The 24,743-nt window shown below is 35.5% G+C and overlaps 1 protein-coding gene across 1 annotated transcript in view; it reads left to right on the top strand.

Annotated features, from left to right (window-relative positions):
• Positions 1–24,340, top strand: part of LOC113505952 (muscarinic acetylcholine receptor DM1) — a 34,226-nt gene extending 9,886 nt beyond the window's left edge. The window contains exons 2-4 of the mRNA XM_026888838.1: positions 15,023–15,131; positions 22,168–22,343; positions 23,071–24,340. Of these exons, the coding sequence (XP_026744639.1) occupies positions 15,023–15,131; positions 22,168–22,343; positions 23,071–23,851 (1,066 nt within the window). The 3' untranslated portion in view covers positions 23,852–24,340. The remainder of the gene's footprint in view (positions 1–15,022; positions 15,132–22,167; positions 22,344–23,070) is intronic.
• The last annotated feature ends 403 nt before the right edge of the window (positions 24,341–24,743 follow it).

The raw sequence follows: 24,743 nt of genomic DNA, 5'->3' as shown, positions 1-24,743 counted from the left end.
AAATTAAATTTAGCTGAGCAGTCGTATCGCACTTGGCATTGTCACTCGTTGCTTCAGAAACCGAAAAATGCGGGGGTAGTTTAAATGTCTCAAAAATTTTCGTCGTCGTTTGATAACAATTTGAAGTAGTAAAAAGCCTCAGACGGTTATTTTTGCCTTCATAGAGTTTTTAAACCATGTCAGTAAGTTTTTCGTGCAAAGGTAAAACAGAACAAGATAACTCACTTTGTTTCCCTCCTTACAAAGCCAGTGACTCAGTAGTACGTGCAACGTTTTCGGCAAACAGAACAGTGACCTTAATAGCTCTTTGGCAAGTAGTTTGTCTGCACAAGTCAGTCTTAAATGTGTTAATTATATCTTTGAAGTCTGTTGTCTGCTGTTTAGAACTTCTGGCCGGATAATCAAGATGTGTGTGAAAGCCAAAAGTTGTTGGTAACGTCCTTTGTGTCTTAATATGTACCTTTGTAAAGGTCACGATACCATTTTAAGCATCTCTTGTATTGTGATACCCTTGATGTTATCTGAATATTTGTAAGGCTCAAAACAAAGGCTTTGTGAAAGTAAATTGTGATTGCAAAATGCTTCAGATTAAAGTAGTTTGATCAAGAGGCTTATAAAAAAGTTTATTCAAAAGATATTATATTTCAAGACCAAAATCACTGACAGACACATGACGCCCATTAGGGTTTAACACAGATAGCAAATTTTTTCGTTAAGACTAATAAAAAAATCTTCAATATCAGAACACCCGTAAATCTCAAGGATTTCTCATCATCAAAGGACAAGCATGCGATGATATTCAAAATTAACTTCGTATCAATGAACAGGCGTGTCCTTTCGTCAAAATAAAATACACCCTTAACTTCGGTATTTTTACCCTTACCTACTATACCTGCCCTTTGAGTTCCTCGAGTAATATTAAAATAAGGTCTAAGAAGATCGTTTATTAGAACCTCAATGCTGACATGGGAAACTGTAGATTTTTTCTGCAAATTGTGTTTTAGTGATTATGAAATTTTACGCTCTCATATGTCTAATGACTTTTAGGATACTGCTTAATTTATGGGGCTTACTCTAAGTACAGTAACATTTTTTTGTCCTGGATTCGCTGATTTCGATCATCACAAATAAAGATAGCTTTCACCTAGTTAAACTTCAAACAGCAATTAACGTCACACACATGGTGAATAGACGAAGTGAATAGGAAGAAATACAGGAAAGCTTTAACCAAAGTAAAGGCAGATTCTCAAGCGCATAAACTTAAAACATGGAAGGCAGATTACACCTACAATGAAGGAAGATGGCTGCTAAGTGCAGCGCTGACTAAGATGAATATTCGTTTCTACCATGACTGGCTTACTTAACACCCACGAATTTATCGGGAAAACTCCACTAACAAATCTCGATAGAAATGTACGTACAAAGTTTCTTTAGTTGGACCATCTGTGCTGGCATTTACAAGGGCACGGCTCTGGGGCCAATTTAGAAAGTTTATTTATTTGTATTTACGACCTTTTTATATTTACGAGCGGAGTTACAAACATTGAGTATTAGTGAAGGCAAGATCAGTATCCATTTGGGTCACACGTATTTTGGTAGGCTTAATCTCGTTAGGTAACTGTGTTGAAAGTCATATTTAAATGCGTTTCAATGTACGATGTTTTGCTTTATGTTATTTGAATATTTGTTACAACATTCGGCGTCAGCGTCTATTTAGTAAACAGGAATTTTCCTTAATGGTTTACAAGGGAAATGACTATTTTTGCCGAGCGGTGTTGGCATACTATGACATAATCTGAAACGGTATCATTGTGTTGGATTATTGGATAAGTACCTACCTACTCAAAACCTCTGGAAATGGTCAATTTTACAATACTGAGAATCTACGTGAATTAGGTCAAAGCGAAATTGTCAATGATTAACTAGATTTACAGCATACAGTTTAAAATAGCACTAAAAATCATCAACTTCAGTAACGTTGACGGATTATGCTCGCAAATACGGTTGAAAGAACTCCGATTGACAAGTCAGTACTTTCGTCCATTCTGCGTTTTATAGCCCATATTTCAGGCTATCGATTTTGTGAGGTTACATCGTAAAAATAACGTTGTGGCAACGTCGGATGTAATACATTTATCCCTTTCCAATACTGGCCTAGAATTGTGTTCTGTAGATGAATGCTGACGACGAATTTTAATGTTTATTGCTTAGTGTAGGAGTATATTTGTTGTATGTTCTTTGTCCTTTAAAATTAGATTGATAATACTTATTTATTTCACTAAAAAATGAAATGAAGTATTAATTAGGATAGGCCAGTGAATAACTTACATTTTGACAATTTAATTTTCGGTGTAAAATAATAAGGCTATACGTATTAAATAATTATTCTGCTTATAGGTATTTATGTCCAAAAGTTACTGCTGTTATCTCTCATTTAATATTCAAGTCAATTAAAATCGTATACCTATTAAGTAATTTCATCAGTCTTGAACAAGACTAAGCATGATACACCTAGACAACATAGAACGTACTTTACCAAGAACAAAGCATACTGCACAATTGAGAGCTAGGTATACGGCCACGGGAAATTAACCTATTGTTGAGGTTGTCACGGCTACTGAACGCTAATCACAGTGACAACGGTGTTTGTGCCCATGGTCGTCTGCCGCTGGTGCCTGATGAAGTGTACAACTATTCAATAGAGTAATACTGGTAGATAGATTTGACTGCACACATAGCCGAGTGGTCCAAGTTACCCAGTTTATAGAGAGCGATTCCTGCATGGGACAGGCAGTTGTGTAATTCAGAAATGTTTGATTCGAGCATAGACGTTTTTAATGTTCCCACTGAATTAAATACTTGTGAAGCCCTTCGCGAAACATATTTTAAAAATGTATCAGTGTAACAGTAGGTCAAATAAATAGAACATAAAATGTAATTTGACTAAGTGGAAGAATGAGTCTAAAAATTAAGGAAAAGATGGTAAAAAGTAAGGTAGTAAAGTAAGTAAAAGATAGATACTAAAATGGTACAAGAATGGCCGGAGAACGACTCCAACATTTATAACAAACTCAATTATTTTTGGTTCGGTATAGGTGAAAGTTTTATACTTAATGACGTAAATAAGCATCATTTATGTTTCATTGCAACTAAAATACTTTAGCAGAACATCAGCAAAGTTTTTTAACCAACTGAAGAAATATTTTTTTTGTGACATCATTAGTGAATTTAAAAGCCAAATACTATTTCGTTCTCACAGCACACAATCTCGACAGTGTGTCACAGTGCTCGTGTTAATTAGTGACAGTTATTATTGCGGTGTAGTGTTTGCTCTATGACCGCGACTCTGTCTAATGACTTTAATGGTGCGTTGTTCATTATTTGTGGAATATTAGCGAGCATATTCATCCCAGAGGTATATGTCACCTTTCTGTTTAACGAAGATCTTGTTTATATTCATTGTTCCTTTTTTTTTCTGTTACACATACAAATTATTCCTGGGTATCATCTTAAGAAGGTTAGCAGTTATTCGAAAACTGATAAACTAGACTTACAGTTTATAAGTATGTTCACATGCGTATTTATCGGGATTGCCCAATTAATTTTCGACTCAACAGGAGTTCTGATGAGCTAACGCATGTCGTGGGGGCGAGACAAAATTCCTAAAAAAATATCAATCCGCCTCAAAAAAACTATTATAATACTAGATCATCCTCACAATCAGTTCAAAATGTAACATTCCATGGGTGATTTTAAATAAAATATGTATCGTTACTGAAAATTTTCCAATCCATCTTAAATTTGAAGATACACTCTTGTCATTCGATCAAAAGTCTTAAAGTGGTCTCAAACCTTGGCAGCTAAAGGGCTGATGCATCATAGAGCACGAACACCGACAGCTCTAGATCTCGAGATAACTGCCGATTCACACCACACTCGATATGAGAGCCTTATAAGAATATACTGCAGATCATATGACGACCTCCGTGGTCGAGAGGCGTGAGCACCGGTTTCAAGGTGTCGCTAGCTCTGAGGTCCCAGGTTCGATCCTCGGTCGGGTCAATGTAAAAATTCACAATTTTACATTGTCTCGGGTCTATGTGTTTGTGGTACCTTCGTTGTATCTGAATTCCATAACACAAGTGCTTTAGCAACTTACTTTGGGTTCAGAACAATGTATGTGATGTTGTCCGCATTTAAAAAAAATATTCAGCTCAGAATCTTTAGATAGGTATTGTTATATGTTGTCGTGCAGTAAATTACATAAAAAATTGTGCTGTCATTGTTGTAATTATGAGTGCCTTTTATAATAATAAAGATGACTAATGCTTTTCGCTGAACAAAAGTCTGTGTGTCTTTATGATGCATGTGTGTAGCATGTGGTTTCTATGTTTGTAAAACCAAGTTTATGCACAAAAGTGACGTCACGCGTAAGTTCCATTCACTGAAAGTTGATCAATTATATTTTTGGAGAAAAGAAACAATACGTGTCCATATTTTTTTTTAAATCGTTTCAGGTTAACGTTGTAGTTGTGTATCTAGGCGTATAACATCTACTTACTTGGTACATGAGATGAAACTAAAGAAAGCTAGGAACCATTGTTATAAATAGATTTGATTACCATTTAAGACTAGCATATTAGAATCTTAAGAAATGGTTAAAACGATTATATAGAACTGAAATCGTGTAAACAGCATTTTTAAGAGTTTGCTTACATATTACTCGTTTGTCCACGACAGCAACCATAAACATATACATAAACTACCAAACTTGCATAAACGTTACAAAACTGACATAAATAGGTCACGCGATGCGACATTATAATGGACCGTTGAATCGACAAACTACTAAAAATAACAGCCCGTTACTAGTGACGGCAGCTTTGAATAAAACAACCGTAGGTCCGCAGCTAACAAGCCTGCAGTCAACCGAGGACTCGCGGGTCCCGATACTTCAACCATGATATGAAGCTTTGTTTCAATAGAAACGAACTGTGTCTATCGACATGTTTTTATTCGGGACGTATGTGGGCTGGGTGATCTTCCGATGATACAATTTCCCATGGCATATCGAGACTTTGTTTGAAGACGTGTTGATTGGATGTCAAATTGTATGTTAACGATGGCATTCTACGCTTGCTTGATGGCTTGTTATTGCTAGCTGTAGTGTAAATGTGGTACAGCACGTGCAGATTTTAGTTTGTGATTCCTTTGTTTTAGGTGTCATTGAAATTTGAACATTTTTTTTATGGGCTCTACTGATTTTAGTTAGGTTCTTTCGACTTCGTGGCAAGGATAGTAGAAATTCGTAATAGAAACAATGAGCAGTCTTTAAGTATTATATCGGACGAATGTGAATTCTAAACACCACAACTCGCGTCTTTCAAACAAAACTGCAACCTGATAAGACATTGAAATATATTCTCATTTTTTAAACTCCAATAAGGACGAAATATAGTCAACACAGCATTAAACGAACCGCAGCTATAAAATCTATGAGATAAATAACAATGGCTGATAATAACCGATAGGAGAATTACGTTGGTCGCAGATGGCGGCGTCGTTATCGGACGAAAAGGGGTGAAGCAGGGCGCCGTGCCAATGGCTAGTGAAAGGTCTCTCTGGGGGATACGAGGGTCGAAGGATACTGAACACTTGATACGACTTGACAGACATATGCTGGTGCTTATATGGTAGTTGCATTGGGGATATTTTTGGAAACCTTGGGCTGCGTAAAGATAGTTTTAAGAACCACACAACATGATTTTATTGGTTTATAGAAGTTGCTGTAAGGTTAGATAAATAAAGCGTTTCGTAATAATATTTCGTGGTATACAACGTAAAAGTATAGACTTAAAATATAGCGTAAAACTGTATAATTTACAAAAACACGTACGCGTTTTGGTTAAACTGCGAGAGATCAATTCTGATAAGCAGCAAAGAAATATACATACAGTGAGAGAAAGGGAATCTAATTTTGTGAGGGATGTATTTTTTTCTCGCAAAAAGAATCTTTTAAGCAACGAAACGTGTTCGGGTTTTATCTGAATACGTTCGCGAATAAGTCTGAATGTTTTCTCTCTTATCTTATTGGATACTCCTGAATACTGATGGCTTTCGATTGGTAGGTATATAGATCGCAAACCAACCGCGTTGAAGAAATATCTATCATAATTTTAATATTATATTTTTTATTTAGCATAACGCGTTACAGTTTTTTGACTCCAGCCAGAAGAACATAGGTCAAATTAATTGAGATGATACAACGTATTATCCAAACTGAAAAACCAGTCGAATTTACAAATTAATTTACTTAACTTATTAAAATTATACAACGGCGACATTATAAATATTTTGCATCATGCGAGCCGTTTCCAGAACACCATTACATGGCTATGTCATTTCGGACAGGTGTTAACGTAGGTTAAATTCAATATCACATGGTACTGGCCGATAATAGCATTTCTACATATCAAAAATCTCCAAATAAGGACCTTAAGCCCATCGCATAAGATTTATATTAGCTTTCCGAATATTGGACTGTTAAGATATGCAGCAAAGAATTCTATAAATGAAATTCTATCGGGGTTTATTGAAAAGGTTTTTGTTTAATACATTTCTTTTTCGAAGACAGGATTTAACCAAAAATGCCGTCAAAATAAATCTATACAAAGATAGCTACTAGCTAGATAAGCTAAAAGGTGAAAGAGAGATGATGGCAATGAAATAAATAAAAGACGTGCATGAATGTTAAAGAAATTGCCATGATAAAGAGTCGATTAGTTGTAGCAACAAAACAAAATCCGCATTATTTGTGATTTTCATTTAATGACCTCGCTAAACCAACTAGTCAGCTAACCCTGTTACTTGAATACGTCGAACCAAATCTCTATCATTCAGGTCAAAAGCAACTAAAAGAATTTATCGGGCCATTGTAAAACTTTTCCTCATAAAGAAAAACATGTTTACTACGAACGTTTTCCTTAACTTTCCTGACTTCGCTACTCAGATATATGTATAAGACGGGATAAAGTATCAAGTATGTGACAAGTCACAGATAAATCAGTAGATATAGGGAAAGCTATCCAAATTCAATAATCTTGTAAATCTAATATTCTGAACATTATTTGCGGAGCGGGAAAGATGGCGATGTTTGACGTCTCGTTGGGGCCGTTACAAGTAATGATGTGTTGCTTCGTATCTTTTATCTTTACGATCGATTTGGGTTATGAGTTGAAAGGAACGTTAACTGATTCGATATTCCGTATGATCTCGGGAATCGTAACCTTTTTTCGACTCGTATCGAGTTAGTTAGGTTAAGAATTATTAAGTGGATTGCTAGTTGGATTTGTTTTTGTTGTTTTCGATGTCGATGTTTTTCATTTAATTTATTGATTGGTCTGTTTTCGTTGGCATATTAAATTTAAGTAAAAAGTGAAAAATATGTACTATGAAACAATATTGTTTTAAACATCAAGCAGTGAATAATAGGCTATATGATAAAACTGCTAACTTTGAAGTAAACGGGCTTTGCAAAGGTTATTCAAAACCTTATTTATACTCGACTTGATTATAATTCTCTCTTTTAAATAAAATTACGGAGGTAACCATCTTCACATGTCATGTCATGAATACTTTCAACGTTTCTATGCTAGGACTAGGAGAGATTATTATCTCTGTCACTATTATTCCGTACCGCCGGTACTGGAAAGTTCGCAACGTTAATGACACTTTCAAGCGCACCATTTTGTAGAGTCCTTTCATACCATATCTCGTGTTAGCTGAACACAATGATGCAGATATATTCATTGACACCAAACCCATTCAGCCAGCATAGAATTTCTCTGACAACCCTCAGATCCGATACTATCAGCTCCGCCGTCCCTCGCGATGTCCATTATAGTCTCAGGAAGGACGTGTCAGCGAGCGAGACAGCATTATACCCGTGTCTAACGATTGTAAGGGAGAGACATGTATCATTGTGTTGCGTCTCGATTGTTACAACTTTGTATGCAGAAAGGAAACTCCTTTTATGTCTGTGCGCCTAGTACACCGCGTTGGTTTTACGACATACTATTTCACTCTGTTTTTTTCTATTAGGAAACAATATTATTTATTTGTTCTTTTTCCGGAACGCTCCTAACTAAATTCGTGTTTTTGACAGCGGCTTTACTTTCAGCATCCATTTTTTATTTAGAGTTTCGTAGCTTTTGTTTGAACTTCCGATTGTTCATTTGCTATGCAAAGATTTTTTGGCTCTTTGACATGGAAAAATATGAGTAGACATTTTAAGCCCTCGTCTTTTATTTATGAAGACAAGTTGTACCATTTGATGTTTCTGTTTGAGTTCACTGTCATTTACTTTGATCATTTTTCAGTTTGTAATCTTATTACAACAACAATTTTTCAGTAATGTACCGGAAGAATAAAAGCAAACACTTAAGTTTTTATGTGACTAATGGACCCAAACACGCACAGAATAATTGAAATGGTAATTTGTTGTTAAAAAGATTCATCGCAGGATTTCTATGTCGGATTGCTTCTACATGGTTCGTTAAATAGATAAAACAAGACAGTTTTTGCAAACAAATCTACATAAAAAAACGTTTGCCTCAATCTTTCAAAATCATGACACAAATATAGGACAGCTCTCAATTACCAAAGTACTTACTGAACACCTCAACTCCCATCCCCTATATGGTCGCACTACCCCTTGAATTATTTCTCACCGCGTTAGTTCAGAAGCTCAGCGGGTCACGTACCCACATTCGCTCGTACTCTGTACTAACGTCTTAATTTACTTCAACACGAGTTATATTGCCTAATTAATTTGGTGAAGCTTCAAGTGTATCAAAACTTTAATTTTTAATTTATTTTTATTCCAAAAGATTATTAATTTTCCTGTTACGGGGCTCTTTCCGTGAAGAAACAATTGATTTCAGATTCCATTTTGGTTTTTATTTTTCTTTCTAGAGATGCTTTAAGAATGTTTAGGAAGTAAAATATATACTTTGAATAAGTAATTATAATAATATTAATTTGTAATAAATTGTCCAATCTGGCCACCACATGGTAACATATTCTGATTTTATGTTCCTTTTACCATATTTTCAATGAGAAACAACATGATTTTAGTAAAGTTCATCACCCTTAGTAATGGAATCCTTACATAAATCAAGTTATTTGCTGTATCGTGAATAACAACGTCTCAATATAACTTATAGTTAGTATATGAAGGAAAAAGGAAGCACAAACATGATCTATTATAAAACTTTATTAATAACCTCCTGAAATAATATTTCAGTTTTTAAGTTAGGCGGCAACGTGACTTGAAACTTGAACATAATCAAATTATTTATCGATTTATAAGCTAGTTAGAACTTTTGAAACATAGTTCCTGATATCTTAAAATTTTAATGTGAAGAAAATTGTGTTTTATAACCTCATTATTAGTCCTAATCTATATTCTATACTACTATATAAAGCTGAAGAGTTTGTTTGTTTGTTTATTTGTTTGTTTGAACGCGCTAATCTCAGGAAGTACTGGTTCAAATTGAAAAATTCTTTTTGTGTTGAATAGAGCATTCATCGAGGAAGGCTTTAGGCTATAAACCATCACGCTGCGACTAATAGGCGCGAAGATACAATGGAAAATGTGCAATAAACAGGGCAGATACAAATCATAACTTGTCTTATATCTTTTAACAACGCGGACGAAGTCGCAGGCAACAGCTACTTTATTTATAAAATACTTTGCTCAAAGTGGACAATAATCTTCGAAGTAAAGCGTAGCATTGGTATCACGATTGAATCTTCGTACTTTATAGTGCATAATCATTCAATTTAGTAACATGTAGTCGCTCATTTTACAGTAAAGTACATTATAATCCTTTCCTTTGTTTCTGTTACAAGTGAGCTTACCGTATTCTTCCTTCGGTAACGATTCCACAATACGTACTTGCCAGTCGGCCGGGATAAGCCGGGCCAAGGGGCTATTAACCCCTACCCTTTTCTTACTTCCATGACAAGTACTGAGTTATCATGTGGGTATTATGTTTATACTTCCCTTCCCCTTCCTTCTATGTTTCAATATTCTAAATTACATTAATATTATAAATGCGAAAGTACGTTACTGTCTTTCTGTTTGTTATCTCATCACGGCAAAACCGGTTTCACCTGCTCGACACATTGGATTAACATATAGGCAACATATCGGATATTTATCCGCCTCATGAAAGGAGGGTACTGTTTTTGCAGCTACAACGGACAGGCAGGCGTGCAAGAACGCGTCCAGTAACAAATGATTGTATAAACAAAGGAGTGATATCTATCTATTATAAATGTGGACAACATAGCACAAGCTGCCCAAGGTTGTATTTGTTGATTAGACAAATTACACCATATACTTATTATGTATTCATTAATATGTAAAATAAACATGTGTTCCAGTTAATTTCAACAGTGACTGCTAAAGCCACGTGGTCTGTTTTGTGGTCAGCTGGTTAGGTCAAAAGTACCACTTAACCTCTTATTTAACCAGCATAATATTAGAGACTTTGTATTATTTTAATTCAACCACCTTAAAAAAAGAGGTGGTTCTCAATTCGTCTGTAATTTTTATGTTTGTTACCTCAGAAATTCGGTCTGGATGAACAGATCTTGTTGATTCTTTTTTCATTTAACGTGAAATAGCTGTTATTTGGTCTCATAAAAATTTCATCAAGTTTCGCTTACTAGCTTTTATCTGAAATCGGTGGTACGATTTTGTTCTTAAAAAGTATTATTCTTAACAAAATTTCTGTATAATTAAATTCAGTTTGCTTTGCAGACTAAAACCTATTTCAAAAGACGTTATACTTACCAACGAAATAATAAAACTGACCAGCTTTATAGTCCCGTTTAGTCGTATATGTGTTGGTTTTACAAGTAGATGGAGTTTAACATAACATTCTGAAGTGGCATTTGGGCGAACCTTATCCGTTTTTATATGCAGTATTTTGGTGTCCATAGAGGACCAAAAAAGAAGGTTGAAAACGATCACTTGAATCAATTGTCCAATTGTCACCTTCTCCATTAAAACAAACCCTAATGTATTAATGTTTACTCTAAATAGATAACATCATTAATCACCTCGCGGTGTAATCTAGCCGAATACTCAACCACTCCAATAATGTTGTTTTGTATAAAATATATCGCACTTACTTAAGGAGGAAGATAAATAATGAGTCTGGAGTAACGGAACCACGTTTGGATTACGTCCGGTGGCTCACAGCTCAATACAAAACGAACTACATGATTTATGGACGACCATTTGACCCGGTAATGTAAACGGTCAACGTTATTTTATTCGACGTACTTTATACGGGATTGTGCGGACTTACATTGTTTTATTGCTCACTAGCTGCACCTGACACGCCGTGTAGAAAATGTGTGGTTTTTTTTGACCCGGAAAATGTCGCAAGCGTTGTTCGTAATCCGATCCAAAGCTTTAATAATTTCCTTTTGTTAGAATAACTTTTTGACAACTGGTTATAATAAATACTGGTTAAGACTACAAATATAGGACTAAAGTGCCTACAACTATCTGTTTACTCACTAAGCCGGTATTGACAAAAACAGTATTACTTACTGTCGTAAACCATTAAGTAGAGTCCCTGCACATCATCGATGGACGTGGGTACTCCAGAAAAACCTTTATAACAAATTAGGTTAACGCACGTCAACTTTATCAATTTATCTGGGTGTCCACCCGCCCATTTTTCGGTCTCGACTGCCACATGTTACCCCGGGACACCCCATCCCCCACAAATGTACTAGCTCCTGCCTTACACTATTTATGACAGCGCTTTCTTTCTCAATAAGTTAACGTTGCCCACTCCACTGACCCATTTCCGATTGTATCCACCGACAATACACCTCAAATTCCGAAAGCATCGAGGACCACTTACTACGTTTTAGAAATGTAACAAACCCCATTGTACGTTCTTAACAATCAAATATCAACTTACAGTTAACGAGGGAAGATTCATAATAGCTTAGCGCACTACGTTTAGTGTTAACGTTTTGGATCGTGCCTTTTGAGATGAATGTGCGAGAGTACTTATTACGGCGCTCCTGTTTCGTGAGATCAGTTTATTTCTCAAAGCACAAGCGATTTACATTCTTACAGCGAGGTTTTTAAGGATTGTTTTACTGTAAAAGGTAGAGACGTTTAATTCCTTTTGGATTTAAAAGTTGTGTTTTTCAGTGAAACTGGAATCGTTTTTTGGCTAAGATGATTCTTCTAAACGTTTTTTGCATCTTTATTTTCCATTGTTTTGTCTTGTATTATGAAATCTCAAAGGGAGCGTTAGGGCTTTTGATGACTTATTGTCGACGAGTATTTAGTTGGGGTCTAACAATAAAAGATTTAATATTTACGCGTTCAACTTAAAACAATGTGATTGTCTACTTAACGTTTGACTTTCATAAGGCTTATTTTTTCAGTTCAGTTATTATAAAGGTTTAATTCAGCCTCAGAAGGGTTAAAGCTGAAAGTTTTTGGTCATAAAATCGTGAAGGCTTTGTTTTTATAAGGATACGACGAACCGAGCCCTTTTCCTTTTTCATTATTTTCGGGTGCGAGAGTTTCTATCGATCCTGTGTTACTAAGTGTACGATTATGTAACATCGAATAACTTTACGTTACTGAGTGTTACTGTATCTAGCTATCCTTTTTGGCCTGATTAGGTTTTTGTAGTTATCAATGAAAACAGAGTATTTCTGGCTCAGATTTAATTGCTCGTGGTTTACATGACTTTTCGTCAGACAAAGGTTCTTATATCAGGTTGATTGTACACCTTGCCATTGTATCTAACTGGATAATTACCGAAGTCAAAGATGGATATAGAATCAGTACAGGCAATAAGACCTTTAATCGCGATAAGATGGCGCAAAGACCTTAGCTTTCAGCTGGGGGACACTAAAGTATAGAAAAAGATTGGAAGAGAGAGGAAAATAATTATCTTTGAATAAGTTATTTCCATTAATTAACAACTCGAACATATACCGAACATAATGATATATCTCGATACACAGACGAGTAAACACGTCTCGCTCGAGTATTTACCACAAACATGAGATATGCAAGCCACACGTGTGATATGCCGGGAACATCTGCACGGCGGTGGGGCGACGGTGACGGTGAAACTAATATATTTCATGAAGATAATTCTATTACAGGCCTGATAATGAGTTAGACGTTATTATTGAATTTTAACTAATAAGTGTAAATCTGCAAGTACCTGTAGATAGAGATCGTTAGAATTACATTATATTTATTAATTTCGAAAGCTTGCACGAATCATACTTTACTTACGAACAGTATATTTCATTTACAAGTATGCAAAAGAGGAGAAAATGAAAGTTTGAACCATGCCTTCCAGAAATCCTAAGAGACAAAATAGTGACTAGGTATATAAGCTACCCTTCAATTGCTTGCTACCTTTTAATAGTACCCAACAGTATTATTTAATCACTTCACAATTACAAAGACTTAGGTTGATAAAACTAAAAACAAACTGAAAGAATCCTAAAACTTTTATTTCAGTGAATATAAATTTAAAGTCTACTAAACGATTAAACTGGTTGTCAGTTACAAGCGACAAACCGTTGAAAACATCGAAAATCGACCGCAGCGCAATAGAAATCCATTTGGTTCAACTCAATTAAAAGCTAGCGACAGTTTTACTAGTTGGAACTGTAAATAAGTAGAACAACTGTCACAAACAAATTAAAGTTGCACAGTGGGCCAATCTGCACCCGATTAAAGCCGGATTTCACGCGTGCATATGAACGTGATCAAGGGAAACTAATCTCGCTTTGTTTGCAGTTAACCAAAGCACAGGTCGATTATTTTTCTACTCTAGCTATTTTTGACCCACTTACAGGATAAAGCCTGTCCAACTACTTTCCTCTCTCTTATGGTGTCTAAGACCGATTTCAATTTTTGAATTAACGAAAATTAGTTAAACGTGGTTTCTGAATTCGCTGAATATAATTCAATTATATTCAGCGGTTTTGCCGAAACCATAGTATATAAGTTTTTGACGAATTTTAAACCCGTACCGGTAACTTGGTTCTAGGAACCATATTTTGACGTAACTCGTGTTATTACTGTACTGATGCAATTTAATAATAGGTACTAACCAATGGATGTCGCTTTACTGATCGTGGCCCTCTTCTCGCATGGGTTGAGCATTGGTCACCACGCTAGCTTATTTCGGATGAGCTTTGCAACATTTCTAATCGAGGAATCCCCGTTTACTTACATAGAACTTTGAAAGAATCACGTTGGTGCTGAACCTACTGTACTAACATTTCTAGCACTCTACACTCAGCGCTAACAATCCAACATTTTTCACAGTACACTTGATTTGTTGGACCGTGAACAATTTGCGTCTATTATCTCACTTCTACATCATGGGATCTTGTAATACACATTTTATATATCTCAGCGAATACTTACCCCGTATGTGAGAATGGTTGCACTGGCGGGCTGCCAGCGGAGACTCGTACGATCGTCTTATGTCATTTTGATTAACCACTAACCATATTAAATTGCGTAACGCTTCCTTTGTATTATCGTTATTATCATTCATATTATCGCTATATAATATTGTCACACTAATGCGTATTAAAATGTTTTATGGTTCGTTTTTTGTCTGGGGTTTCTAGTTGTCAATAATAAATTATCTTTTATAGTACATATGGATATCAGTGTTGAACTCATTCTGCTATAAAACAATCATGGCTGGGCAGTTTGTTGCGCCGTTTTTTCTCTCACAGCGTATACTTAGGAAGCCGTAAAGGGTGGGCAATACTGGATGCCGTCCGATATATTATCCGATACCTTCAAAAAGTGCTATGGTATAGCCTAATTGTTAATTACGGTATAGCATGAAAAAATAGTTTTGATTTATCTGATACTATAAGCTGGAGTATTCCTTCATTGCTCTTTTTTAATATATATTTTTTTTACCAGTGACGAGACAAAAGAAGTGGACGGGCGAGCACGTTCGGAGTCTGGCGACGCAGACTCCGTGTACCACGTGAGGGGAGCGCTACACGACAACCGGTGGAGAGATAACCAGGTGAGTTACATACATCATCGTATTAATCACATGACTGCACGGAAAGCCAAGTGATAGCGGATACCACGCCAAGCCCACAGTACGATCCCTGCGTAGGACAAACGTTTGTGTGACTCTCAAAGGCTCGTCTTGAGTCTGGATGTTTTTGTCCATGTTAAATTTCTGGGAAACTCCCCATGACACATGGATTCAATTCCTTGACGCGACTGGTGTTTTTTTAAATCATCATTAAACTTAATCCTTCACTGTCTGACACTACATCGAAAGAAACTTATTTTTCGATGCTGTTGTAGACCATTTATTGACGATTGAATGCAGTTGGTTTGTGGAAATTAGTTTAGTATTTCGTTGCTATAAATGTCGTTATTGTAAGATGTTACTACTATGGAGTAGATTCCTAAATTTTTTATGTTGTTTTTAACGCATATCATCTAAAATGTATGCCCAACGTTTTTGTAATTTTGAGGAGCTATAGCTGACGTTGTTCTTCCTTGATTAAGTTGAGGTTACAAAACAAATGAAAAATATTCTTTATATTTTTGAAATGAATTCGTAATGTACAAAGGCACCAACAAAAAGTTGAATAAAAGTTCGCAAAGTAAATGTACTTTTTCGCAACAACAAAGGTAATAAAGGAAAAACTAAGAAGTAAAGAACTCTGCTTCTTTGTTTCCTTAAAAGTATGATCCGTCAGTATCTAAGGCTAAGAATTCTTAATGGCTAAATGGTTGCCTCAGTCACTAATATGCCGTATATTATCATCCTTTTTTCCCAAATGCATGAAACAAAATATTGTTCAATACAATTACAACATAGTTTACTTTATGTCTAAGAGTTATGATTGATATGTTTTCTGTACATCTCAGAGAGAAACATATGAAGTAACATGTAACGGTCCAATACAACTACGAAAACCCTTTAAATATTTTTTATCAGACGTCGTGGACATTACCTCTACCGTAAACCCGAAAATCAAACGCAAAACTATCCGAGGCGTTGAATTTAATAAGCGCAACGTTCACGAACAAAGATTTGAAACTAAAATAATTTGACGTGAATAAAACGTTGGATCCACACGGAATAAATTGAATTGTAGCAAGGAGAGATAGCGAGTGTCAGAACTTGCCCGGCTGACTCTAACCTACTGAATTTTAAATGGAAACTTTTCTGTCGGACGCCTAATTTTACAGCACGAATTTAAATACACTGTTTGTCTTGTTTAATGAAACACCTGTAATTGAAATAATAATATGTTTATACCGTATTTCTTTTTTACATATTTTGTCATGTATCTATTTACTGAAAATTATGGGAATTTATTAATATTGTAGAAAGCCGAAAACGTGATTACGATCTTTACAGCGAAGGGCGGCATCTTTTTCAAAACTGTAATAATATTAACATTAATAGGTGGTGGTAGATATTGTTTTTAGTATACTTAGAAGTAGTAATAGTTAATGAAATCTATCTACAGTAATTATTGTAAGTCTTGTGTGGGCCAGCCATAAGTTTCTAAACCAATCTTACCTAAAATAGTGTTAAAGGAAGATATAGTCAGGGTTTTAATCCTACACAAGTGGTGCCTTAAACTTAGTAGATATATTTAACTACATTAGCTCTTCTAGTGTTAAAGAAACACTCAATTGTTAAACAGCATTGTTGTTAATACTTCCTTATATGTTGGTCTTTTATTTACCATCATCACTATACGTAATAATAATGGCTTTATAATAAATATTTATAAAGAAAGAAATCTAAAATCTGGTGCACATTTTATACATTTTGCTAAAGTATTAGTCTCATAGAAATCTAAATAGAGTAACAGGGATGAGCCAATTACAACTTATCGGGCACGACTCCAAATTAGTTCTGTTTTAGATTACCTAAGAAACTATTTTCATTTCACATTGCTTGGTGAATTAGACCTGCTCGGAATATGCATCGGGACTAAGATACTGTAGGAAATTTTAGCCCACATTTTAGCTCCTGGCATTATTGATTGAAAATCTCCACTATTCCCCGACTCCTTATCACATAATATAATGGACGTTCGCAACAATTAATCTACGCTGTCGGCCGAAAGACGTCCATTACACGTTTTCTGACCTTCGGTGACCCGAGAAACCCAGATTCGATTACAAAGTGAGTTTCGTTTTGATCTTGGACATCATTATTATAGGTAGTTGGTGCTGCCTGGAGTTGCCCAAGTAATTAAGAGATTTCATGTAAAAACAATGGCATAACTTCTAATTGAGAGAAAAAAAACTTCCAAACTTAATCTTTGTCGTGTAGTTTCTGTCGTGATGGTTTGTTATACACGAATAAAGTGTTATCAGCTAGTATTTACTGGTCTCAACTATCACACAAAAAAATATATATAAGAAAAATATTTTTCACCTAAAACTGTTTGTCACTATTCCTGATGCTTGCGATTTATCTCGATCCTACAGGCTTTGCAAACTCGCGACAACCAAAACAAGGGTAATTAGAATAATAACAAAGGCAACCAATATCGAACTTGTTTCCAATGATAACACAAATATAATTGGTAGTAAACAATCGAAACACTCGAATGCGGTTGCCACCATAAAATATTGACTTAATACCGCTGTAAACAGAGAATGGGCTGTTAAACAAACGTTTCATATTTCTCACTTTGTAGCTTCAATTTCACTCAAATAACAAAGTGTTTTTATCAAAGATTTGTTACTTTTAGTGTAAAGAAACAGCTTAAATGAAATTTTTTTACTACAATTCAGAACTTTCTAACGTCAATTACGGTTCTTACTTTTTTTTTGTCAACTCACACACGGTTATCTGATCCCAAGCTAAGCAGAGCTTGTGTTATGGTAACCAGACAACTGATAAACTTACTTATATATTTCTAAATACATACATATTATGGATAAATTACACCCAGACACCAGAACAAATGATCATGTTCATCACACAACATTTGTCCTGGGCGGGAATCGAACCCACGACCTCCGGTGTAGCAGTCAGGTTCACTAACCATTAGACCAACAGGCCCGCCTAGTAGGTATGTTATATTGTTTGTATTCAAAATATTACAAAATTTTGTACTTTTATTTAAATAAATAAAAAATTTTTACTTGCGAATAAAATTCATCTTTTAGAAGTGTTTCATATTGGTTATTAGCTTCTACCTCAGTTTATAACGAAAACTTAAAAACAATTATAAACCATCAAGTATTAATTGATTTTCATTAAAGAATAATATTATGATTCAGACAAAAAACAATACAAACTCAGATTGAAAACGACCAAAAAGAATTGACACTCAAAGCAGAAATACGTCACTTGTACCGAGACGGAGAGCCCTCAAAATGCTTTCATTTCAATTTTAAATAAAACCTTTTTAGAGAAGGGATTTTTTAAAATTCACAGTATACACATCCTTCCGTAGGCTGTACAACTATAAATATTAAATTAACAAACGTTACGTCCTAACTCTATTCTCTTAGCGTAAATAAAACGTAGGTTAATTCTGTAATTCTGTTACAGAATGTAGGTTGCGGGATTCATTCTAGCAGAATTTACCTTGCCGTCTTGATTAGAACAATTCTTAGAAATTCCTGTGATTTACGGAACTGAGTTCAAAGTTCATGTTATTTTAATTAACTATAGCTATTAAATAGTGTTTATTGACTCATAGGTACATGTTGGTTCTTAGTTAGTGATTGATTATAAGGAGGTTTACTGTTCAACTTGATTTACTTATTTTGCAAAAAAAATATTTAAAAATTAAATGTCAGTTTAATTTTTCATGCACCGCAGCTTGAATCACAGGTTTTCACCTAGATTAATTCATACACTAAATAGCTTAATAAGATACTTACAGAATACTGTTGCTGTTTAATTGCCATTAACAAAAATGAAATAAATTATTTGATTTGATTTTACATTTTCTGGCAATGTTTTATAAAGCATTCAAGGTTAAATTGATTTATTGGAAACTACTATGGCAATTGCTAAAGATTAACCGCAAAAATATCAATTGCAGGCAATAGGTTCCGGTTATAAAATATACAGTATTTTAAAACGTTGCGGTTTATGAATTTAACATATTTAATGCCCTAATAGCTTGTTCAATATAATATGAACCCAGTTTATGAATAATAACTAAGTTTTCTGATATTACCAAAAATGTAGATTGGATTATTTCTGATCCTTAAAGGCAGTGCTTTGAATTTAACGCAAATGTCTGTCTACATGGAGAAATTTACCTGTCGAATGGATCGCCCAATTTTGATGCGATGTTTTACGTAAAACCGAGTTTCTTAGCTGTGGTAGTTAAAGTGAAATGGCGAATAAACGTAGGGCTGAACAGTAAATTATATAAAAAAGAAAAACAATATAAATAAGCAAGGCAATTTAATCTAGTTCACCGAAAATCTGAGAGCTAAACTTTGTGAAATAGTCTAATTAATTAACTTCAGTCTGATTTAAATTGACAGTATATCATATTTGGTTGTAAATCGAATTTGTGTAGCGGACATGACCGCTGGCAATAATTAACTTTACTTATAATGAGTGGCGTAATTAGAGCTGTCGAACAATTGTTTGTTTATTACTAAATTTATGTTCGTTTGTTTTTGTTTCAGTATTATATGTAATTAATGTTGACCGTATTTTATTATAATTACCGTGTCATGTCAGAAAAACAAGTTGTTTTGATATACCTACATTTAGCTTGCGACATTACTTGCTATATTTATTGTTTGGTATTTAGAAACCTCATTTCTCAACGAGTGCACCACTGTATGAACCAACCAGTGCTGAATAATACGATCTCGATCAAGTACGAAATCGTCTAGATCAAATACAAACACAGTAAAACTAATGTCACGTGAATAAGCACCACTCATCTATACTTCTATACTAATATATAAAGCTGAAGAGTTTGTTTGTTTATTTGAACGTGCTTATCTCAGGAACTGCTCTGCGGGCAACAGCTAGTGACTATAAATAACCCCAGCTGTAAGTCATGTACTCTGTTTAACAATAAATTGCATCTACGTATCTAAATTTTTATTAGTTACCATCTTTCGGAGTACTGGAAACTTAAGCTAGGTATGCATGAATATGTATTCCAACTCCAAGTGGTTTTATATAATTTGTAAACTTCTTCATTCCGTTAATATTCCTAGAATTGTGTAAACTTATTTAGTCTAGACTAGGGGCAGTTACAGTTTGTCGCTCCTACATGTAAAAAGGTCGCTGCCTTTTCTTGGAACTTTGGATGTATAGAAATTCGAAACATTCGAGAAAATATCTAGACGAAGAAAATGTTATTCTAACCCAATAAGATAAGGGTTATTATTAATGGGTCGTATAGATTCCTATAAATAATTGGGGTTATAAATTCCCATGCACTACAATTCCTATATTGTGCAACGGGCGGCCTGAACGAAAGACCGAATAAAAGGCAATTCCATAATTGCGGATCCTTTAGTCCTTATCCTGAAGTAATAAGGTTTGTTTTCCAATGGTTTTGTGGCAAGGATTAGCTGGTCTAGGCTTATGACGTTGGGTAGGTGCCAAATGCAACATTTCGAGGGACCATTTGGCACGGGACGTCAAAACCGATTGTACCCGATGTGGAATGCGATTTTAGGTTTGGTTGTCATTAATTTATTTGATGGTTACTCAGCACATGTTGCTATTTAAATAATGAATTTTATTATCGTACACATTTAACTTACAATTATTATTTTTTAATTCAGGTCTGGAATTCAATTTCTTACTTTGAAATTATATGATTCTCACACTGTGTTTCTAAAAATGATTTTTCAAATAATAGAATATTACCAACATTGTACACGACAAAGTTTTTTTATACTCTTTCTTACCTATATTTATTACAGGTAATTATATCACGTACAGCCATTTAGCTGTATCAGTTGATAAAAATGCATTTTAATGAATTTTAAAAGGTCTTTATTAAGCCGTTGCAGGAAAATTCACACCTCATCAAATTTCAATTTATTTTCAGCGTAAGCCGTCGTCTCTGTCAAAAGTAAAGAGCGTGAAACGGCAAATTATTGTCGCTTAACTTTAAAATTAAACAATATGTTAACTGGTTTATTGATGAACCGTTTGTTTTTGAACCTACAGTCAGATGCATACAAAATCTACAAGAAGTATAGGTAAAAGTTAGTTACTTCATTAGTATAGGGGTTATTGAAACTTGTAGAATAATAAAGGTGAAAATTAAAAAAAACCGCAATTCAAAGTTAATTTTGGAGGAATAGCTACAACCTAGCTACCGAAAAAATAACATTTTGTTAACGAAAACAATTTCCGAAACAAGACATACTTGGAAATGTATTGCATTCTTATTTCACAACCAAAATGGCTGACATTGAAGGACCCTCTTGCTCTCTTCCAAGAGCCATTGTTATTTACCACAATACTGTTGCACTACTACATTGCAACAGTGTATACAACGACTTAAAATAGTATCTCTATTTGAAAATAGTTTTCATTTTTTTGTTTGTTGAAAGTACATTTATTTTATATATTTATACTTTATTGCACATAAGTACGCACTTGGACAATATTTTCTTGGAAAGTTCGTGTACAAAGGCGAGCTTAACTCAGAGTTGGTCTCCCTTACAGCAAACCTTAGAGTGATTGAGATATTTGATAAAGAAGGAAATCAATTTCACACCAAAACATAGTCTTTTGAGTACGTCTATACCTCACTGGATGCTAAGCAGCAAATAATTTAGATGCATCACGCAACCTCAAATGATTATAAATATCTTTGTCTTGAAAAATCCAAGTTACGTATGTTAGAAGGGCCTTAAACGCAGAATTTGACTCTGGAAATAGTCACTATGATTGACGTAAATATAATTTTATTGGTAGGTCACTGAGTAATATTTATCTTCAATTGAATAATTTGAAAAATTCTTAAAATTCCAAGAAATATTTAATGACTTTTTATCAAAAATTGATCTAAGATATAATTTAGCTATAACAATTAATTCATATTCTATCTTCTACCCAGACGGCGAGCGCCCGACGTCCTCAGCGCGGATGGGGCGCGGTGCGGGCGTGGTGCGTGGCGTGGTGGCACTCCGGCCGCGAGGATGTGGAGGACACGGAGCCGGAGGAGGAGCCTTCGGACCCCGGCTACGCCACGCCCGTGTCCGTCGAGACACCGCTGCAGAGCTCCGTGTCCAGGTAAGGCCGTTTTCAACTGTTGTACTCCACTGTGAGGAGGTTAAACAATGTTGCAACGGTTTACTCACGCGTATTTATCGGGATTGCCGATGATTGATTAGTTTTGGACCCAACTGGAGTCCTTAATCATGAGTTGAGCAGCGGGGCAGCGACTCAACAAGTCGAAATATCGAGTAAACCACTGAATCTTTTAATGATGAGCTGTTCTCACGATAGTTGGGTACTGTAATAATAATGTAGGTACACAAACTATATGGGTTTGCTTGAAAGTACATGATTGTTAATCAGATAAGTAGCAGTATCCTTCTTTAAGTTAAAGATCGTCAGTTAAAGATCGTGAAGAGGTGTCAGTTTGCTCAATCTGCACTAAGTAATGTTTGATTAACCTTTGTGATTACCGTAATGAAATAATAACTCAACGCCTACGTGATGATAACATTATGTGAGTTAATCCTTGATTGCATAATCTATCAAAACAAAATGAATCCGTGATAGAAATCTACGAACTATAAACAAAATGATAGCGTCATGAAGGTATGTGTCCCTTAGCAGAGCGACGGTTTACATGACACCTTGGACACATGCTCAAACGAATTATCAAAGCTCGGCTTTGTTACATTAAGGTTTACTTTATTGTACTATAATGTTGAACCGTATGGAATAGGCAGGAAGTTCCAAGACTTTGCACTTTTAGGCTTCTTCGTTAATATTGGATCTGTTTCCTCAGATGCACGTCACTAAATGTCATCAGGGACCCTTACGCAGTGCGTGGAGGGTCGAGCGGGTCGGGGGGTGACGGGGGCACGTCCCCGCTGCGCCGCTCGTACGAGCCCCCCTCTAGCATCCCCGCGGCCCGCGACAGCCGCTCACTGCCACCTAACACCAGAATCAACGCCACTACCTCACCAGCACCCAAATCTGCATCAGCGGACTCGGTATACACTATCCTAATTAGACTGCCAGATGCTGACACAGAACGACCAACGATCAAAATGATCACAGAAGAGTCCCCGCCCACTAACACGAGACCGCACTTCCGACCGACAAGAGGGGACTCGGAGCTCAACCTGCACCCTGCGGGACACCAGGCGCTGACTAGAAGGACATCTCACATACAGGATGTGAGGATCCCGCTCAACGCCAAGATCATCCCGAAGCAGTTGGCAGGAAAAGGAATGGCAAAACAGCCGAAACCGAAGAAGAAAACACAGGAGAAAAAACAAGAGACGAAAGCCGCGAAAACGTTGTCGGCCATCTTACTATCCTTCATTATCACTTGGACGCCTTACAATATTCTGGTGTTACTGAAACCGCTCACAGCCTGCACTAAATGTATCCCTGATGAGCTCTGGTCCTTCTTCTATGCTCTTTGTTACATTAACTCCACAATCAATCCTGTGTGCTACGCCCTTTGCAATGCCACCTTTAGAAGAACGTACGTGAGGATTCTGACGTGCAAGTGGCACAATAGGAATAGGGAAGCAATGACTAGGGGTGTGTACAATTGAATTGTGATGAGCTTTGACGTTTGAATTCTGTCTTGTCAAGGTGCCGGTGCCAAAATGAAGATTGCCCAATTTTGGTAACCGTCAACTGTTTTTGTTCAGTGTTGGGAGTGACGAATTGCTGGTAATTGGAGAATCGATGAAAACGTTTAAGACTGTTCATAGGTCTCTGAAACTATGACAGTTTATGTTAGTGAGAACAATGACATTATGTGCCAAAAAAATCTTCCTAGTTAATATTACTAGTGTGGCACGCATTAATCACAGATAACCCTTTCTTCAAATTATCTTCATAAAAAAGTGAACTAAAATGGACCGCTAACACGTGGTATAATCCATATTTAGAGAGTGATAATATATTTATTTTGTCCATTGAAACGATTAGTTGTGAATTTTAATTTCGTTAGTGAGTTGACCGACCCGTCCATACATAGTCGTATTATTTGTAGAATTTTGTAATACATTTTTACTTTATTTATTTTATTAATTTCCTAACGTATCTTAATGGCTGTTTTTGTGATGAGCACTGAATGCTTGAAAACCTAATTAATAATAAGTTTTTATTGTAATAACAGTGAAAACTTTTTATTAAAGGATGCGTCATAAAAATAGTCATGTCTTCTCCTGTTATAAGAAGAAGAGTTTTTAATTTAAAACAAAACTAAAGATCAAAGAATAAATGCCAAGAATATAATTAAGAGTGATTAGTGTTAGAGCGACGAAGCCAACATAGTTGTATTAAAAGTGGTAGTTGTCAAACAATCTAGTCGAACGACTGGTACAAAAATACGCACACGGCGGCCATGTTGCTTTTTTATCACGGTATCTACATCGAAATTTTTAAACTCGAATGTTTGAACAGGGGTTTTGTTCGGAGCAAATATTGCTTACAAGT

Source organism: Trichoplusia ni, chromosome 27, assembly GCF_003590095.1.
Source record: "Trichoplusia ni isolate ovarian cell line Hi5 chromosome 27, tn1, whole genome shotgun sequence".
Classification (NCBI taxonomy): domain Eukaryota; kingdom Metazoa; phylum Arthropoda; class Insecta; order Lepidoptera; family Noctuidae; genus Trichoplusia; species Trichoplusia ni.
Note: the sequence above shows the minus strand (reverse complement) of the source record. Positions and strands in the feature narration are given on the sequence as shown.